Genomic DNA, 15,543 nt, shown 5'->3' on the forward strand with positions numbered 1-15,543 from the left:
GAAGCATATCTCGAAGCATGATTCGTATAAAATCGGAGAATTTTCCGCTGCGATGGGTAGCTATAGCAAGATATACACAATACTCAGGGATCGAACTACGGCCGGCATACGTACGATAACGTATGTACGCTTTTAAATACAATCACGCTTTGCCAGAAGCGTCGTCGCGTTACGTTTAGAAATGTTCAAAGCGCGCTTCTGTCAGGTATAAAAAGACAAGGTATGTTCATTAGAGCCGCCATCTTACAAAATGGGGTAGTAAGGTTTTAAGAAAAAAACGCGAATGATTTTCAGGGTACATTCGCTGATTTTTCTAATAACGTTTTTTTTTTGTTGTAAATTATAACCATGGGACTTTATTTCACTGGAAAGCTTTGTCCTTACAGGATTAGAATAAAAAAATATTAGGTGTGTTTTTTATTACCACTGGTCTGAACTGGAGTGGGGCTTAACCTGAAATCTTGGCAGCACTGTATATTGAATGTTCCGAAAACAGCAGACACAACAAAAATTTAGAGTTGTCATATTTTTCGCTTTCGTCATTTTCTTGTATTTTTCATGTATGTTTTACAAAGCGATACAAAAATGTCTTCTTCTTCTCCATTATCGACGATAGTCATGATCTCGGATGGGGTCACAACTCTCCCACTCTACTGCTTCACACTACGGTTCCGCATGTGAGGTTCGCCGGGTTGACCTCAGGAAACGTCGGCAGGCTTCTCGATTTTGAATTGTTCCATGTCTAAGGCCAACTGAATGCAGTTGTCGTTGCATTTGTCTTCTCCATGAGTTCTTAGGCCTGCCTCTTCTTCGCGATTGCGTTGGAACGTCGTATGCGATCGCCTTTTGAACTGGGTTCTCAGGGTTTCTTCTTTGTACATGACAGTACCAGCTTAAACAAAAATGTATGCTAGCAAAACTATTTTAATACATTTTGTCCTTCCAAACGTGAGTTTTCACGTTTTTAAACAAATTCTAAACAATTAATGAAAAAATTAGTTTGGTAGCACAGATTTAAAACTCTTCAAAAAGTTAAGTCCAGAGAAATCTCCGGGCTAAACAACTAAGCCCAAGGGGCTAAGGTGTTGTTGTATTTAACATGTAAATTGCTTAGCCCAGACTGCGTTTTTTTTGTCTAGTTAAGACCGGTTGTAATAAAAAACACACCTATTAGGCATTTGAAAAATCGTCGCATGTAAACCCTGACTTTCATGGAATCGTTACTGGAATAATCATGGAATACAAGTCGCAACTATGAATTCTTTATCTATTTAGTCTGTGGCCAAACATCACTTCTCTTCTGTTGAGTGACAGTTCAATTAATAAACAAATTGAATGCTGGATTAAAAAAATATTTTGTGTTTGTTCTATTAAATATTTTATTTAAACAAAATATTTTAAAACATGTCGATTGAAATTGAATCAGCTGAGTAAGTTTTATTAAAAAATAATGCATTCAAATGTGTTAAGTGAATATTTTCTCCTTCAGTGTTATTCGTTTGATCCAACAATACTTAAAGGAATCAAATCTTTGCAAGACTTTACAAACTCTTCAGGTAAAGTGTTCGTTTCTTTCATTAATCGGATATTTAAAGTGTTTTTTTTTTCAAAATAGGAAGAGACGGCAGTTTCTTTAAACACTGTCGACAGTGTAGATGGATTTATACAAGATATTCAGAATGGACATTGGGACACTGTCCTCAAAGTAATACAATCACTCAAATTGCCTGATAAAAAACTCTTGAATTTGTACGAACAAATCATTCTTGAGTTGATTGAATTACGAGAATTGGGAGCAGCTCGTTCATTGCTTCGTCAAACTGATCCAATGATTATGCTCAAACAACAAGAACCCGAGCGATATATTCATTTAGGTAAGTCTTTGATACAGACACTAGGATTTCCGTGCAAGGGCGTACGCAAGGGGGGCAGAAAAGGGCAGTTACCTTCCCTAGCAAATTTTGACCGATTAAAAACAAAATTACCTTAATAATGATTAAATTATGTATGATATTTAGTAATTTTACTTGCGATAAAGGTTCTATTTGGGTTACAAGATGAGTAGTAAATTGAGCTGTTGTAAAGCGATTTCCGATACGATTAGGAAAACTTATTATGGATTACGGTGTTTGAGATCGTCCTCGGATTTTCTACTACCCAGTTTGAAGAAACATCTCATTAAGTCACTAATCATGCCTTATTTTACTTTTAACTTGAGTGTATACCCAGCTTTAGATAGTGTGTGTAAGGGGAAATAAAATGTTGCCTTAAATGACTGCATTCGGTTTTTCTACTCTATACCGAGATACTCTAGTGTTTCACATTAACGAGAAAGTATCTTTGGGATGAATCTTGATAATTATTTGCTATTGCGTCAATCACCCCTATTACCCATGTCGTAAACGACATCATAATATACGACACGACTCAATCTGCATTCCATTTGTAGTTTTCAACTTTTGTCACTCGTTTTCTGTCGTGAAAAACGTCTTTTTTTTCATTCTGCATTCCGTAAGTCGAAAATAAACGACGACTATGACGAAAAACGACAGTATCTCTCGTTCAAAATTTTGCTCACGACAGAGAATTGGAAGGCTATAAAGCACTATTTTTTGTAAAATTATGTTTTTTATACAATTTATTGTTATTTAATTCATCATACAAATTTTTCATACACTGAAATTCACAAATCGAAATGAGTAGCAGACGCTTGTTGAGCCGATTGAAATTTTTTTTTTAAAGTGGATAAATTCACATGAAAATTGAATCGAATGAGATTTTTGTTAGAATTACTCTACTAAGACGTTGTTCTAAATCCACTGTACTAAAATAGTACTGTGTTATATTCATAAATGTTTTATGTATATTTGATTTGTTAATCAAATAAATATTTTATTATTACTTCTTAATTAATTATCGAGAAAACATTACGTGTTTTAATTCGTCTCTGCTAATAGGTTATGGGCCTATCGCAAAACATTTTTAAAATATATAAATAAGATTTTGGTCTTTAATTTAATAAAATAAAAAATGTATAAGTCCGATAATAGTACTTCGATTGATCGACTTCTTGGTCGTGAAAATTATCCAACATGGAAAATTGCTGCCCTGGCATTTTTAGATTTGGATAATCTTTGGAAAACAACAATTGATTATGAACTCGATGCATCTGGAAACCCCAAAACTGCTGTAGATCCAGATAAGGATCGAAGAGCAAGAAGTAAGTTAACCTTAATGATTGATCCTATGTGCTATGTCCATATACAGGGTGCAAAAACAGCTAAGGAGTTGTGGCAACAGCTAGCAAGTGCATACGAAGATAGTGGATTAACACGTCGAGTAGCTCTTCTGCGTAAGCTGATTACAACGTCACTTGCAAATTGCGGTTCAATGGACATATATATTAAAGAAATAATGACAACAGCTCAAGCTCTGAATGGAATTGGATTTGCAATAAACGAGGAGTGGGTTGGTTCTTTGTTGCTCGCTGGACTTCCAGAAGACTATCGTCCAATGATAATGGCTTTGGAAAATTCAGGCACAAAAATAAATGGTGATATCATCAAAACAAAGCTTCTGCAAGACGTAAGACCAGGCAGTGAAAGCTCAGCTTTTCATACTGATACACGTCCAACGTCGTTTAAAAATCACAAAAAAGGTCCCAAGTGCAGAGCATGTAACAACTTTGGTCATATTGCGAAGAATTGCCGGTTGAAAAGTCAAAGCAAAACAAATCAAAATAAGAGTTTTGATGCGTTCACCTGTGTTTTATCAACAATAGATAATAATCCACGAAGTGATGACGCATGGTACTTTGACTCAGGGGCCACATCACATATGAGTTTCAACGAGAACATGTTTGATTCCATTTCTCAGGATGTTGGAACAGTGGTTGCTGCAAACAAAGGCAAAATGCAAGTCAAAGGGTGCGGAACTGCAACACTAAGACCAGCATGCAATCCGTCAGTTGTTAAAGTCAATGACGTCAAGTTGATTCCTGATTTATCAGTAAATCTTTTGTCTGTCGGTTGCATAGTTAAACAAGGTCACACCGTAGAGTTCAACAGCAAATGTGTAAAAATTGTGAACTCGGAAAAAGAAGTAATTGCAACGGGTACAAATGTTGATGGTTTGTTTAAATTGGACACGAAACCGTTAAAAAATGTTGCACTTGCGTGTAGTTCAAAATGCAGTAAAGAGTTATGGCATCGAAGAATGGGCCATCTGAATAACGAAAGCTTAGATAAACTCTGCAGTGGACTGGCAACTGGAATACATTTTACTAACAGAATTGAAAGAGACTGTAAGGTTTGTGCTATTGGAAAACAAAAACGATTGGCATTCAACAAGTGTGGCAATAGAGCTAATGAGCTGCTTGAATTAGTGCATACTGATATATGTGGGCCGATGGAACACAATTCAATTGGTGGAAGTCGATATTTTATAACATTTATCGACGACAAATCTAGACACATTTTTGTATATTTTTTAAAAACAAAAATGGATTGGGAAGTGTTAACATGCTTCGAAAATTTTCTGACATTCGCCGAAAAGCAAAGTGGTCAAAGGCTCAAAACACTACGTTCTGATAATGGTAAGGAGTTTTTGAACCGAAAATTTCAAGACACACTTCGAAGAAATGGGATTCACCACCAAACCACCAATGTGCACACCCCAGAGCAAAACGGTATGGCCGAACGTAACAATCGCTCTATAGTTGAGAAGGCAAGATGTATGCTCTCCGACTCGAACATGTCAAAAAATTTTGGGCAGAGGCAGTTGCATACTCAGTATACCTTCTGAACCGTTCGCCATCGAAAGGTACTGGCAAAACACCAGTGGAAGCATGGAGTCAGAAAATACCCGATCTATCGCATATCAGAGTGTTTGGAACCACGGCAATGGCACATATTCCGAAAGCTAACCGAAAGAAATGGGATCCCAAAGCTCACGAATGTATAATGGTCGGATATGATGAAAATACCAAAGGCTACCGTCTTTACAATGCAGTTAAGGACTGTGTTTTTAAAAGCCGAGATGTATTACTTATTAATGAAGACTCTGAACCTTCAACATCTTGTGCATCCTCAACAACTAAGAAGTCAATTGTTAGTAAAGTTAAACTCAACTACCAGAATGACATCCAAGACGAAATCCATGTACCTGAGGTTAATAATCAAACTGAAATTGTATTCAATCAAAGCGATGAAGTCAACGATGAGGTCAGCGATGACGAAGTTAGAAATGAACAAGAAGATGAAATGAACGAAGATAGTTTTCAAGATGCAAACACATCACTCGAATCAAATACCTCGGCGCTCCCTGAGCAATCTTACTCTAAACCGCTACAACAGCAGTCGTTGAGGCGCAGCGAAAGGGAGCGCAAACTACCAGGCAAGTATAATGATTTTATCATAGAAAACGATGATTCTTCCTCTTGTTTAACTTCTCAAGGTTCAACTTCCAATGATGATCCAGATATGTTGAGACAAAATTCTCTGGACGAAATGGAACCGTTACAAGGTTTTTCAGGGGTTATAGTACCCGAATCGTACGAGAACTACTTTCAAGATGACCCGGCGACGCCAGAACAAGCATTATCTAGACCTGATGCGAACGAATGGAAGCTGGCTATGGAAGAAGAAATTCAGTCTCTACATGCAAATAATACCTGGACACTTCAAGAGCTACCAAAAAATCGAAAAGCAATTAAATGCAAATGGGTTTTCCGCATCAAACGTAATCACACCGGAGAGGTTGATCGCTACAAGGCCAGGTTAGTCATAAAAGGATACTCGCAGCGAAAGGGGGTAGACTACGAGGACACATACTCACCTGTTGTCCGTCACAGTTCCTTGCGATATCTTTTCGCAACTGCAGCCCGATTAAAACTTAAGGTGGAACAGATGGATGCTGTTTCAGCTTTTCTTCAAGGAAATCTTTCAGAAGAGATTTATATGGAACAGCCTGCATATTACAAAAGTAAAGAAAATCCATCGATGGTATGTTGTTTGAAGAAGGCCTTATATGGACTAAAGCAGTCCAGTAGGGTCTGGAATCAAGAACTGGACAAATCTTTAAAATCTTTTGGATTAGAAAGATCTAAGCACGATCCGTGCATATATGTAAAATCAGAAAAAGAAAATATACTGATCATAGCTGTTTACGTTGATGATTTTTTAATCTTTTCAAATAACAACAATTGGATTGAAGTCATCAAAACTAAACTCCATCAGCAATTCAAGATGAAAGACCTTGGAACTGCAAAACAAATTCTTGGAATGCGTATTACAATGTCTGATTCTTCAATTGCTATAGATCAAGAAAAATATATTGAGAAGGTCCTCCAAAAGTTTGGAATGGAAAAAGCAAAACCAACGATGACACCCATGAATACAAGTGAGAAATTATCTCTTAAAGACTGTTCAAACAAAGAAGAGGATATTGAATTCATGAAGAATGTCCCGTACCAGGAAGCGATTGGTTGTCTTATGTACCTGGCGCAGTGTACACGACCCGACATTTGCTTTACGGTGAATTTGCTTAGCCGATACAACTCCAACCCAGGGCCACGACACTGGAATGCTGTGAAGCATTTATTTCGTTATCTTCGTGGCACATCTTCAATGAAGCTTGAGTTCCAAAGAAAAGGAAATGACATAATTGGTTACACCGATGCTGATTGGGCAGCTAACGTTGATGATCGTAGGTCTACTACTGGATTCGTATTTACTGCTCAAGGAGGAGCTATATCTTGGAGTTCTAAAAAACAGCATACAGTGGCACTATCGTCATGTGAAGCCGAGTATATGGCACTCTCAGCTACTTTACAAGAGGCACTTTGGTGGAACGGACTTGTCACTCAACTTGGTCAAAAGGAACGCCCACTTCAAATCCTTTGTGACAACCAAAGCACGATAGCGATTGCTTCAAATGCAGGGTTCTATCCCAGAACCAAACATATCGATATACGCCATCACTTTATTCAAGATATTCTAAACCAAGATCAAATAAAAGTCGATTACGTAAGCACCAATGAGCAAGTTGCAGATGTGCTTACTAAACCTTTAAACAAAATTAAACATGCAGAATTCAGAACGGCAATGGGAGTGAAATAAGAACCATCGTCTTAAGGAGGAGTGTTAGAATTACTCTACTAAGACGTTGTTCTAAATCCACTGTACTAAAATAGTACTGTGTTATATTCATAAATGTTTTATGTATATTTGATTTGTTAATCAAATAAATATTTTATTATTACTTCTTAATTAATTATCGAGAAAACATTACGTGTTTTAATTCGTCTCTGCTAATAATTTTGAATCCTTATTTTAATAAATATATAAACATTAATTTTTTTAGACCGAAATAAATAAACAATTGTTCCTGAATGTATGGAAATATGTATGTATGTAAATGCAACTGAAGGAGGCGCAAATCTCCACTGGAAGATAAATAAATTAAAACTGAACTTAAACTCAAATTTCAAGCAATTCACTATTTAGAATCATTTAATATACAAGATCATTATCACTAATTTATTGTGCAATAAAACATTTCTGCACTAGACCGTCTCTGTTGTTATTTTTTTAACAATTTCATTAGAGTTTGATAGATACTTATTATGGAATGCCGTTTGAAAAACGACACGACAAAGGAAACGAGAGCTGTCAAAAAACAACACGACATCGGTAATAGGCATGAGTATCATGAATAGTGGAGGTCCTAGGTATCTTAGCGCAGTTTTCAGCTTTGCTCAATCACAAAGAGGATTAAAATTCATTTTACTACGCTTCTCACACCGCATTTCGGAACGCTCATTCTACGTTTCTGCAATTCGACAATGGAATTTACTTCCTAACGAATTGCAAAGCACTATCGCCCCTGCTGCATTTAAGAGAAAACTATTTTTGCTTACTTACTTACTTAGGTTGACCAGCGCCGTAAGACGGCTACAATCCGCTGTGGATTTGGGCCTCAACCAACAAGCTTCGCCAGCCAGCTCTATCCTTAGCTCGCTGCTTCCAGTTTCGCAAGCCAAGTTGATTGTACCTTTGCACCTTTTTAATATTCTTTAAATCAACTCTTTTTTTCTTTGCATAGCCTTTATATACATAATTTTCTTCTTCTTTTCTTTATTGTAATATTTATAAATTTTAGAAATGTATTTAGATGCTCTAAAAGATACTAATCGTAATGCGGCCAATGTCAATTTTTTTACTTGAAATAAATGAAATAAAAATGAAAACGAAAATATAGGGGCAAGTTTAGGATTCATAAAAAATCGAACTCGAAATAACAATTCTTCTTCTTCCTTTTTCTCGGCACTGTTATGATCTCGATGTCGAGGGGATCATAACCTTCCCACGTTACTGCTTCACACTAGTGATCCGCCTGTGGGGTTCGCCGGGTTGACCTCAGAAATCGGCGGCAAGCCTCCCGGTTTTGTATTGTTCCGTTTCTGAGGCCAACTGAATGCTGGTGTTTTTGCATTTGCTTGTACCAGGAGTTTTTAGGCCTACCTTTCTTTTTATTTCGTGTTGGAACGTTATATGATATTGCTTTTTTGACGGTGTTCTCAGGATCTCTCCTTTGAACATGGCAATACCAACTGAGTCGGTCGTGTTCAATTTTTTGGGAGATGGTATTTTTAACATGAAGGCTTCCTCGGATCTTTGTACTTCTAATTCTATCAAGCTTTGTTACTCCTGCTGTCATGCGAAGCATCTTCATCTCAGCTGCCGTTAACTTACTCTCATACTTTTTGTACATTGTCCAACATTGTGAACCGTATGTGAGTGCTGGACGCACAACTGCGGTGTAGAGCCTTCCTTTCAGCTTAGGGGGCATTTTTCGATCACAGAAGATAGCAGAATTTTCCCGCCACTTCATCCACCCTACGCTTACGCGATGATTGATATCGTCATCACAAGTACCTTGGTTATTTATCATAGACCCCAGATATTTAAACTTTTTACACTTGGGAAGCACTACACCATTCAAATAAATGTCAGGAATAGGCCTGTGTGGATCAGAAAATGGGCAGCATAGGTATTCCGTCTTTTTCGCGCTTATGCGGTACCCCCTCGAAATAACAATTAATATGATATAATGTCCCGCAATTCTGTCCGAAGCTGGCTGGCGAAGCTTGTTGGTTAAGGCCCAAATCCACAGCGGATTGTAGCCGCCTTACGGCGCTGGTCACCCTAAGTAAGTAAGTAAGTACATTCTTAGTTCAAAAAATATTTTTTTTCAAAAAAAGGCTCCAAAAATTTTCGAAATAAAAAATATCTAAAAATTCTTTTCTGTAAAAGAAATTAAATACCATACTTAGTTTGAAGATAGATTAAAACTATTTAGAAAGGTGTTTTTGATACAATTATATTATAATTATTCTTTCCTGAATGCTACATAAAACTTAAATATTCTTACAAATTTTAACCATAAGAGCAAGTACCCAGTAGTGTATTTTTTTCAAAACCGAATATAATAATTACATAGTTTTGTTCGGAATGCTGATTTATGGATTATGGTACAATATTTGGAAAGATAAACAATTATCTCCCGAAGATTTCCAAAAAAATCGACTTATGCGATATCCTAAAAGTAGATGATTTCACATTGCCCTTTCTCAACCGTGCACCACCAGCCTGTTTGAAAAAAAAAACTTTAAGCACGTTAAGAAGAGACAAAACGTGGTTAAAATCAAATAGTATAGTTATTGAATAATCTCAAAATCATAGTTTTTTGATATCTGTTTGAATGACTTTAAGGATTCTGTAAATTTATTGAGAACCCAAAAAAAAATATACAAAAATTCAGCTTCAGTTTGTTCTCGAATGGTTTTGCCGCTTCCTGCGTACGCCCTTGTTTCCGTGGACCTCAATTCTCTTCATATTTAGGTTTTTTACTTTTTGTTTGAACACATTTTAGAAAACATGTTGCAAAGGGCATATTTTGATCCAAGAGAGGCTTACTCCGATGGAAGCAGTAAAGAGAAGCGCCGAGCAGTTATTGCCCAAGAGCTAAGTGGCGAAGTGCATGTAGTACCTTCATCACGTTTGTTGGCATTACTCGGGCAAGCACTTAAATGGCAACAACATCAAGGGCTCCTTCCTCCCGGAACAACAATCGATTTGTTCCGTGGCAAAGCGGCAATGAAAGACCAAGAAGAAGAAATGTATCCAACCCAAATGGCAAGGCAAATCAAATTTGGTCAAAAATCTCACGTTGAGTGTGCCCAATTCTCCGTCGATGGTCAATATTTGATCACTGGCAGTGTTGATGGTTTTATTGAGGTTTGGAACTTTACAACTGGAAAAATAAGAAAAGATTTGAAATATCAAGCTCAAGATCAATTCATGATGATGGAACATCCTATTTTGGCACTATCATTCTCCAGAGATTCTGAAATGGTAGCATCTGGCTCACAAGAAGGACAAATCAAAGTGTGGCGCATCACAACTGGTCAATGTTTGCGGAAATTTGAAAAGGCGCACGTTAAAGGAATCACCTGTCTGCAATTTTCACGTGACAACAGTCAAGTATTGAGTGCTTCCTTTGATAATACTATACGATTGCATGGACTCAAGTCAGGGAAGCTTCTGAAAGAGTTTAAAGGCCATCAGTCGTTTGTAAACGAGGTCACATTTACTCCAGATGGTCATAGTCTGTTGAGTGCATCTTCTGATGGTACTGTAAAAATCTGGTCACTCAAAACTACTGAATGTCTCTCAACTTACAAACCTCTTGGAAACGAGTTGGCGGTGAATACTGTTCTTTTGTTGCCGAAAAATCCAGAGCATTTTATTGTTTGCAATAGATCAAATACTGTAGTTATTATGAACATGCAGGGACAAATTGTCAGATCATTTTCTTCGGGTAAGCGTGAAGGTGGTTCGTTCATTTCGGCAACCCTATCGCCAAGAGGAGAATTTATCTATTGTGCTGGAGAAGATAAAGTGCTGTATTGTTTTTCTGTTTCTTCTGGCAAACTTGAAAGGACCCTCAATGTAACTAGAAACAAATTTAATTTAAAATTGCTGGTTTTAATTATTTAATTTTGTTTTAGGTTCACGAAAAAGATGTCATTGGACTAGCTCATCATCCTCATCAAAATTTGCTAGCGACATATGGAGAAGATGGTCTTCTTAAATTATGGAAGCCTTAAGTAAACACAATTCTTAGAGAGTACACAACCAGATTTTAATAAATAACACGAACTAGATTTTGCAAGACAGTTTGCTTAACCCTTGTGAGTTTTAAGATACATAATTCAAAAATAAAAAAAAAACAATCCTTCATTTTGAACATTTAAACACTATTTCGGTATTTGAAATTTGCGAGGTAAGTTTTTTTTTTCAAATTTGTTTATAATTTTTATTTTACAATAACAAATGAGCCGGTATTTTCGCAAAAAATTGTGTTTTCCCTTCAAAGTGTTCAAAAAAAGTGAAAAATTGAAATTTCAAAAAAACCCTCCGAATGAATTTTGATTTCACAGGATCCAGTAACAAGTTATGAGACGTACCGCAATTCTGCTTTTTCCGAGAAAATCCGATAAATTGCTGCCTTTGCCGTATTTTTTTTATATTTTTCATGAGTTTAATGAAGCGTACCTGTCATATATGTATCAATTTTTAATACATTTTAATTTTTTTTTAAATGGCGTCAACAATTTGATTACCTATAATTCAAATTCAAGTATAATTTAAGACAAGGTCTATCTTGAATGAAAAAAGTTATTTTCCATAGTCTTTTTTTAAACTTCGCAAATAACTATATAATTCAATTTCAACGATGTTTTCCTGCAAATGCATTTATATTGCCTGAATATAAATAAAAATTTCCAAAAACTAAATTTTTGGATTAAAAAAATTTTCAAAATCAAATTTTAGAAAACGGGACATTGATTTTTTTTTGTAATTTTGGTTTTTGGTTATAAATTACTTCAACATACCTACTTTATTTTAAAATTTTTATTTCAACAAATTATTCATAAAAAATAATTTTTTTTTAACGACTCTAACGAATTTGAAACCCTTAACCGTGCTCCCAATCCGGGTGTTATAAAAAAAACCGTTTCGTCAGGACAAAGGTTCCCCTAGCCTCGGCCAGAGCAGTGTCCATTATGTCTTTTGAAATATATGTAGATACCAATCTAGCCAGATCCCAAGGTACTATACTAACCTTTTAACTCACTAACACTTTTACTCGCCAGTGGGATGTCCGTTTGGCCCAACGATCACCGCCTGTTCTTTCGCGTATCCCTTGAGGGCTTAGTCAAGAAGTCCTGAATAGAATAATTTCTGATTTCTAAAAGTTCATTTTCAACTTTCACTCATCACACTATCATAACTCTTCCACGTATCTGTTTTCCCTAGTTTTCGCCAAGTTGGCAACAAAAAGCGGCGGCAAGCTTTCCGGTTTCGAATTGATCCATTTCTAAGGCCAACTACAAGTAATTCATTCTGCCTAAATGCGGACGCTCCATTATGTGCAAAGAATCGTTTTTTAGCCAAACAATAAGAGCGTGAAATTCATTAAACAAGGACATTAACATTTATAAATGTACAAAATATTATTTACATAAACCAATGTATACAAAATATTACAAAATATTAAGAAACTATTAGTATTCTAATGCATTTTTAACAGCAGCCAGACATCTGTGTTTATCAGGCAAGTAAAATGGTTCAAAAACATGAGGAAACGGTGTATCCCAACCTGTAACCCTGAACACAGGTGCTTCCAAGTTAAGGAAGCATGCTTGTTGAATGTATGCAGCAATCTCAGCTCCAAAGCCTTGTGTTAATGGAGCTTCATGTGCGACTAGAACTCGTCCAGTTTTTTTAACCGACTAAAAGTAAACATTTTTTGTTAAAATAAAAATTTTAATTCATTGAAGATCGGGAGCTACTAACATTTACAACGGTTTCCTTGTCCCATGGCAATATAGAAACCAAGTCAATTACTTCACAATTGGCACCATAAAGTTTTTTGGCCAAATCCGCAACCTTGAAAAATACAAAACAAATTCATGTTTTAATACAAAAATTAAGGCTATGCATGCCACTTCCTGGCTTTTAAAATACCTCCAGCAAAACATGAACTTGAGTCCCCCAACCAATCAAAGTGACATCACTTCCTTTCCTTAGAACATCAGCTTTGTCCAGAGGTGAAGTATAAGAATCAATCGGAACATCTTCAACTGCTGCCCTATAAAGCGTTTTGGGTTCAAATATAACGCAAGGGTCTTTATCTTTGATGCATGCCAAAAGCAAGCCTTTCGCCTTGGCCGCCCCACGAGGAACAACAACTTTCAGACCAGGAGTATGTGCGAAATAAGCTTCAGGGCTTTGGGAATGATAAAGTGCCCCATGACCTACTGCCCCACAAGGAGCTCGAATGGTAAGTGAACCGCAATTAAACATATTACCCGATCGGTATCTATTTTTAGCTGCTTCATTTACAATTTGATCGAAAGCAGGAAATATGTAATCTGCAAACTGAATTTCAGCAATAGCAGTTGCTCCTGTATTGGCCACACCAATAGCAAAACCAGCAATTCCCTGTTCGCAGAGGGGAGTGTTAAAAACTCGTTCTTTGCCATATTTCTTTTGCAAATTCAAAGAACACCTAAAAACCCCTCCGAAGCCAACATCTTCACCGAAAACAAGAGCTGATTTGTCATTTTCGAGAGCTATTTCCATGGCATTGTTTATAGCCTGAAACATGTTCATCTTCTGAACAGCTACATTCTTATCATTTGTTTTATCCGGATAGTAGGTGAAATGTGAGCGATTTTGCGCGATTGCAGCTTGGAATATTGTTTTTAAATGTGGTCTTCGTAGTACGATTGACATATTGTGGCAAGAGGGAAACTAAAAAAATTGATATATTTTTATGTGACGTGATTATTGATTATTCTTTTTTATCACGAATGTCAATTGTCATTTAATTGATAAGAAAAAGAGCAGAAGAGCTATGGATCTTTCCAATAGTGTTTTTAACCTAAATATTCCAATTTCCAATTGCAGAGATCGTGTGTGTGTTGAATTTTAGTCAGTATTTACCATAAACAAAAAATACCAAGTGTGGAAACTGAGCGATCTAATGACATTTGCCTAGAAGCTGCGAGGTGTGGTGAATGTCGTCAATCTATCGTTGTGTTCGTGTTGGATGTGTGGTGAAAGTCGTGAATCTATAAATGTATGCGTGTTAACGTCATTTACCAACGTGGTGGCTTTCACATATATTCACAGACAACACTGTACACAAAAGGGTTTTGGGGGGTAAGACGTACGAAAGTTTCCAGTCTTGCTATAGTTTGTCGATGGTATTTACATTAAACGATTTTTCCAGTTGCAGAGCGACATGGTATAAAAAGACAACCCTTCAAGCAAGAAAACTGAGTTCAACAAAGAAACTCCTACCTCAGACCGCGAAAATCGGGCTTGCACTCACACACTTGCAACTTTTTGTGTATGAACACAAAGTCGAACGAGAATCGTGGTGAAAAATGAGAAAAGGAAAAGAATGACAAGGCCAACAAGAGCCAAAGCGTCATTTTGTTATTTTTTGTTGAAGTGTTTGGTCGCGTCGTGTCTCGTGTCGTTGTTTGTATAATGTTAGTTTATTAATTATAAACAATTTTATTAAATTATAAACTATATGGAAAACAAAAAAGGTATGTTTTATATATCGCTCAAAGTGTTTGGGTTAAAATGTTGTTTCTTCTTGTGTTGTAGATGTAATCTCTAATGATGAAGAAAAATCTAGAAGGTGAAACATGCGATTGGGTATCTAAAAAAACACCAACAACAGCAGCAGCATCAAATGAAATAAAATGAAAAAAAATGTATTGTATTTTATATTGTATTTATTGTGAAAATTTCGTTTGCCAAAATAAAATAAAAAATAAAACAGTTTCAGTGAAAAAAAAAATAAATCTTGTTCTTTTTTTGGTCGCAAATGCGAAATGTCATCCCTTTCTTATTCCTCTTTCTGGTAGGTTTTCGCTGCTCCGGCTCAGGTCCGCCTTCGGCTCCGTTTTCTCGGAATGGAGATTTTTACCACACCAATACATATGCAATCGACTTCGCGGTGATTATAATTTCCATACTAATTTGAGCCGCCTTCGGACCAGTTTCTGATCCGAAGTCGGACTCAGCTCCGCCTCAGGCGGAGCGGATTCGGACCGAGGTCGGACCTGTTTGCTTGAAGGGAAGGTATGATCATTAGAGCCGCCATCTTACAAAATGGGGTAATAAGGTTTTGACGTTTGGCATTTGGCAAAGTCAAAAGCAACAACAATTTCCAAGACAAATTTGTTTACAACAACAATTTCAATGGGCTGGGCTGTCAAAACCTTAAGTAGCCATAAGTTTTGACAGTTCTCGATACTGAGTTTTTTCTAATGATCATACCTTCTCTTTTTATACCATGGCAGAGCGATATATTCAAAATTAAATTCATGAAATGGCCCTTCAAGCAAAAAAATGGAGCTCAGATAAGACACTCCGACCTAAAAACGCGAAATAC

At 36.5% G+C, this 15,543-nt stretch overlaps 2 protein-coding genes and 1 long non-coding RNA gene across 3 annotated transcripts; 2 read left to right on the forward strand and 1 right to left on the reverse strand.

Annotated features, from left to right (window-relative positions):
- The first annotated feature begins 1,289 nt into the window (after positions 1-1,289).
- Positions 1,290-11,336, forward strand: LOC129920250 (WD40 repeat-containing protein SMU1). Its single transcript, XM_056001524.1, has 5 exons — positions 1,290-1,430; positions 1,490-1,556; positions 1,616-1,874; positions 9,934-11,012; positions 11,072-11,336. Exons 1-5 carry the CDS (start codon positions 1,405-1,407, stop codon positions 11,168-11,170), a joined length of 1,530 nt encoding a protein of 509 aa, XP_055857499.1. The 5' UTR covers positions 1,290-1,404; the 3' UTR covers positions 11,171-11,336.
- A 1,219-nt stretch (positions 11,337-12,555) lies between these two features.
- Positions 12,556-13,961, reverse strand: LOC129920253 (2-oxoisovalerate dehydrogenase subunit beta, mitochondrial). The gene is made up of 3 exons (XM_056001538.1): positions 13,095-13,961; positions 12,924-13,016; positions 12,556-12,859 (listed from the first exon to the last, which is right to left on the reverse strand). Exons 1-3 carry the CDS (start codon positions 13,863-13,865, stop codon positions 12,632-12,634), a joined length of 1,092 nt encoding a protein of 363 aa, XP_055857513.1. The 5' UTR covers positions 13,866-13,961; the 3' UTR covers positions 12,556-12,631.
- Positions 13,962-14,032: 71 nt separating this feature from the next.
- Positions 14,033-15,057, forward strand: LOC129920261 (uncharacterized). The gene is made up of 3 exons (XR_008773215.1): positions 14,033-14,301; positions 14,365-14,689; positions 14,751-15,057. It is a non-coding gene; the product is annotated as an uncharacterized LOC129920261 (long non-coding RNA).
- The last annotated feature ends 486 nt before the right edge of the window (positions 15,058-15,543 follow it).

This window comes from Episyrphus balteatus, chromosome 1, assembly GCF_945859705.1.
Source record: "Episyrphus balteatus chromosome 1, idEpiBalt1.1, whole genome shotgun sequence".
NCBI lineage: Eukaryota > Metazoa > Arthropoda > Insecta > Diptera > Syrphidae > Episyrphus > Episyrphus balteatus.